At 46.1% G+C, this 3,441-nt stretch overlaps 1 protein-coding gene across 2 annotated transcripts in view; it reads right to left on the bottom strand.

Annotated features, from left to right (window-relative positions):
• Window positions 1-3,441, bottom strand: part of CUNH4orf19 (chromosome unknown C4orf19 homolog) — a 167,423-nt gene that overhangs the window by 9,838 nt on the left and 154,144 nt on the right. For both annotated transcript variants that reach the window (XM_019526594.1, XM_019526593.1), the window contains one exon: window positions 2,814-2,867. In XM_019526594.1, the coding sequence (XP_019382139.1) occupies window positions 2,814-2,845 (32 nt within the window). In that variant the 5' untranslated portion in view covers window positions 2,846-2,867. The remainder of the gene's footprint in view (window positions 1-2,813; window positions 2,868-3,441) is intronic.

Below are 3,441 nucleotides of genomic sequence, written 5' to 3'. Positions count from 1 at the left end.
ACCTGTTCAGCCTTCACAAGAGAAGGCTGAGGGGGGACCTTGTGACTGTCTATAAACTCACTAGGGGGGACCAGAAGGGTTTAGGGGTGACACTGTTTCCCCTAGCGCCCCCTGGCATGACAAGGAACAATGGACACAAATTATTAGAGAGTAGGTTTAGAGTAGACATCTGCAAGAACTACTTCACAGTTAGGGCGGCTAGGAGCTGGAACCAACTTTCTAGGGAAGTGGTGCTGGCTCCTACCCTGGGGATCTTTAAGAAGAGGCTTGATGACTACCTGGCAGGACTCATTTGAGTCCAGTCTTTTCTCCCGCCCAGGCGGGGGTCGAACTTGAAGATCTACAAGGTCCCTTCCGACCCTACTTCTATGATTCTATGATTCGACTCTAAATGAAATTCAGTACAAAACACTGTTCCATCCAGACCTCAAAACTGAAGTCAGAATAGAACGGTGCCATTTCACACAGCCCTCTTGATCATCCCACTGCTATACTTCCCCTCTGTCTTACTGTTCTTACTATTGACCATACATATCTACCCATCCTGGCTGTCCAGCGGGCAATTCCAAACCTATGGCCTAATGATACAGACACTATGCCAGGAAGTGGGAGTTGCAGACTTAAATCTGCTCTGGGTGAGGGAGGCCTAGAACCTGTATTTCCTACTCCCTTGGCAAGTGCTATAATGATTGAGCTAAATGGTGGGAGGCTGACATCTTCCTCCATTTTATTTCCAGGACATAAGTATGTACCTGCATGGTCCTGTTCTGCCATATATGAAAACAGAATCCAAACTGCATGTAAGTGCCCAATGTTGTAGTAAAGGGGTATGTAAATGCCTGTTATGGTGCCTGAAGGTGAAATAGGACATAGCAATTGGTGTCCAGATCCAAGACTTGACAATGGAAAATCAATATTATGGAGTACATCACTTGGGGACTCCTTGGCTGCAGGATGAGAAATGCTTTGACCTTGTTAAAGGTGGTTCCCAACCTATTTTGGCTTCCCTCTGAGGCTATGTTACCCAGTGGACATCCCTGCCATATTTCCTGTTACTATGTGCAGCTATAATTGCTATTGTCCCTAGGGGTGCACTGATAAAGATTTTTTGGGCCAATACTGATGGCTGATTTTTAATGAGTCATATCAGTTGATACTGATCCAATTCCGATATGCAGTTCAGTAGCATGGAGAGCATCCAGCTGGTAAGTCTGTTGTGAGGGAAGGGGTGAGGGGGGAGGGAAGGGATGTGGTGGGGGTGCAGATTGAGGCCCTTGCAATTGGGGAGGGAGTGGGGCTGGATCAGGTCAGGTGCTGCCCAGCCAGGGTGGGGCGGGGCATGGGATGGAGCCACAGCTCATCCTGGGGGCATGGGGTGGGAGGGGCAGCTCCTGCCACGGTGCTCACCCCAGGAGGGCATAGTGGGGTGTGTGCCCCAAATCAGTGCCCAGAGGTGAGTGTAAGGGTGGGTTGCCACTGTGGGTGGGGGCCGGGGCACTGCTGGGCTCTTTCTGGCCAGGGTCTGGGCTGGGCTGTGCTTGGGGCAGGCAGTGGGGGAGCTATGGGGGGGCTATGGCAAATTTTGGGGTGGCTGCGGACACCCACCCTCCCCTCTTAGCACCAGTGTTGCCACTCCAAGCGCAGCCCAGCCCCCCCACTGGGAAGCACCTGGCACAGGCCCCAGACCACAGTGGCAGCCTGCCCTGTCCCATGAGCAGATCCAGGGGCACTTGCCCCCCATGCCCTCCTGGGATGCGTGCAGTAGTGTGAGCAACCCCCCCACACACACACTCCCTGGATGAGCCTCAGCTCCATGTCCCTGCCCCACTCCCACTCCCTCTCTCACTGCGGGGGCCTCAATCTGCCGCCCCAGTTCCTTCTTTCTTCCCACCCCTTCCCCCACAACAGACTTACTAGCCAGACTTGGCTGCTCTCCATGCTGCCCGGCTGTGCTCATGGTTGCTTGCGTGCTGCACTGTGACTGCGCATACGTAGCATTTACCGGCCATGTTACTGGCCACATCAGATGAAAAAAAGCCAATTCTGATGCTCTCAATTTTCCCCATATTGGTGCCGATCCCATATGGGACTGATGTATCAGTGCATCTCTAACTCTTTCCCTTTCTGTTTCTCTTTGCTTCTTATTTTTTCTATTAATTTATAGCTTTTCCCCTCCTTATTCTTTCTCTCTCCTTACACCATTTTGCAGTTTTTCCTTCTTCCAAACCATTTTATTTTTCCTGTTCTCTGATAACTTTCTTTACCATGAAGACAGGGATAGATATGGCATTCATGTAACGCTGAATTGAGTGGTGAGAAGCATGGGCTGACAGACTTTTTAAGCTCAAAAATCCCTTTACTCTCTGTGTTCTTTCCAAGGCCAATTGTATTTAAACTACAATGGGATCAAGGTTGCAGGGGTGGGGGCTTTATTAACTACTTCAACATTTACCCACAGCAGCACAGAACATTTTCATTGTCAGGAGAAAGAGAATCTGGGCTTTTACAGTTTTCCCTAAGCCAGTGAACCAGTCAGATTCCTTGCAACCCAGGTGGGAGAATACCACAATAAGGATTGGCTTCCAATACCAAACAGCTTCTGTGGGCTAGCTTTGACAGAGATGACATTCAGCTTCATCTAACCAAGAGAAAGTTAATAGGAAATTAACATTTCTGGAATCCAAAATGATTATCTTATCTAATTCTAAATTCCAGTATTATTTTCAATATCCTTAAACCAAAGGACTATTTCAGAGAAATATGAATACATTTTAAATTTTTTTTATTTATGTCCAACATTTATGCTGTGGTACCTTTTGATCATTTTACAGCACCTGCACCCCATCTGGATTATTCTTTGTTAATATCTGAAAAGAGAGAAAGAATGCAAGGGAAAGGGAAAATGAGTGATGGGTTTCTTATACAAATATTAAAATAATATAATGTACTAAAAATGATTCCATTCTCTCATTTTGAGAGATTCTGTTAATTGGACAGAGATATCCTATGCTTAAAATTGAGAGATACTCTGGGACTGATAACATTTCTTCTGTAAAAAGAATTTAAGTGTTACCACTGTATTTCACTAGTATAAATTTTTCAACTGTAATTTCACATCACAAATTCTTAATTTGCACTTTCTTTTTCTATATTGCTGTGTTTCTTTTTAAGCATATTATTTTTTTTATGCCTGCTGACTCTTCATGAACCAAATCTTGAGAGACTGAATATCTCCTGTAATATTTCCTCAAACCTTTGACTCCCCAAGCTCTCATTACAATCAGTATCTGTATGTTGGTTTGTTCAAATGATGATCTTGGTTTTAGATGCGCACAGAATCCTAGAAAATTAGGGTTGGACGGGACCTCAGGAGTTCACCTAGTTCAACCAGGAGGTCATCTAGTCCAACCCCTTGCTCAAAGCAGGACCATCCCAAACTAG

This window comes from Gavialis gangeticus, unplaced genomic scaffold, assembly GCF_001723915.1.
Source record: "Gavialis gangeticus isolate Ggan-Ray unplaced genomic scaffold, GavGan_comp1, whole genome shotgun sequence".
Taxonomy (NCBI): Eukaryota; Metazoa; Chordata; order Crocodylia; family Gavialidae; genus Gavialis; species Gavialis gangeticus.
The sequence above is the reverse complement of the archived record's forward strand: the minus strand, read 5'-3'. Positions and strand labels throughout refer to the sequence as shown.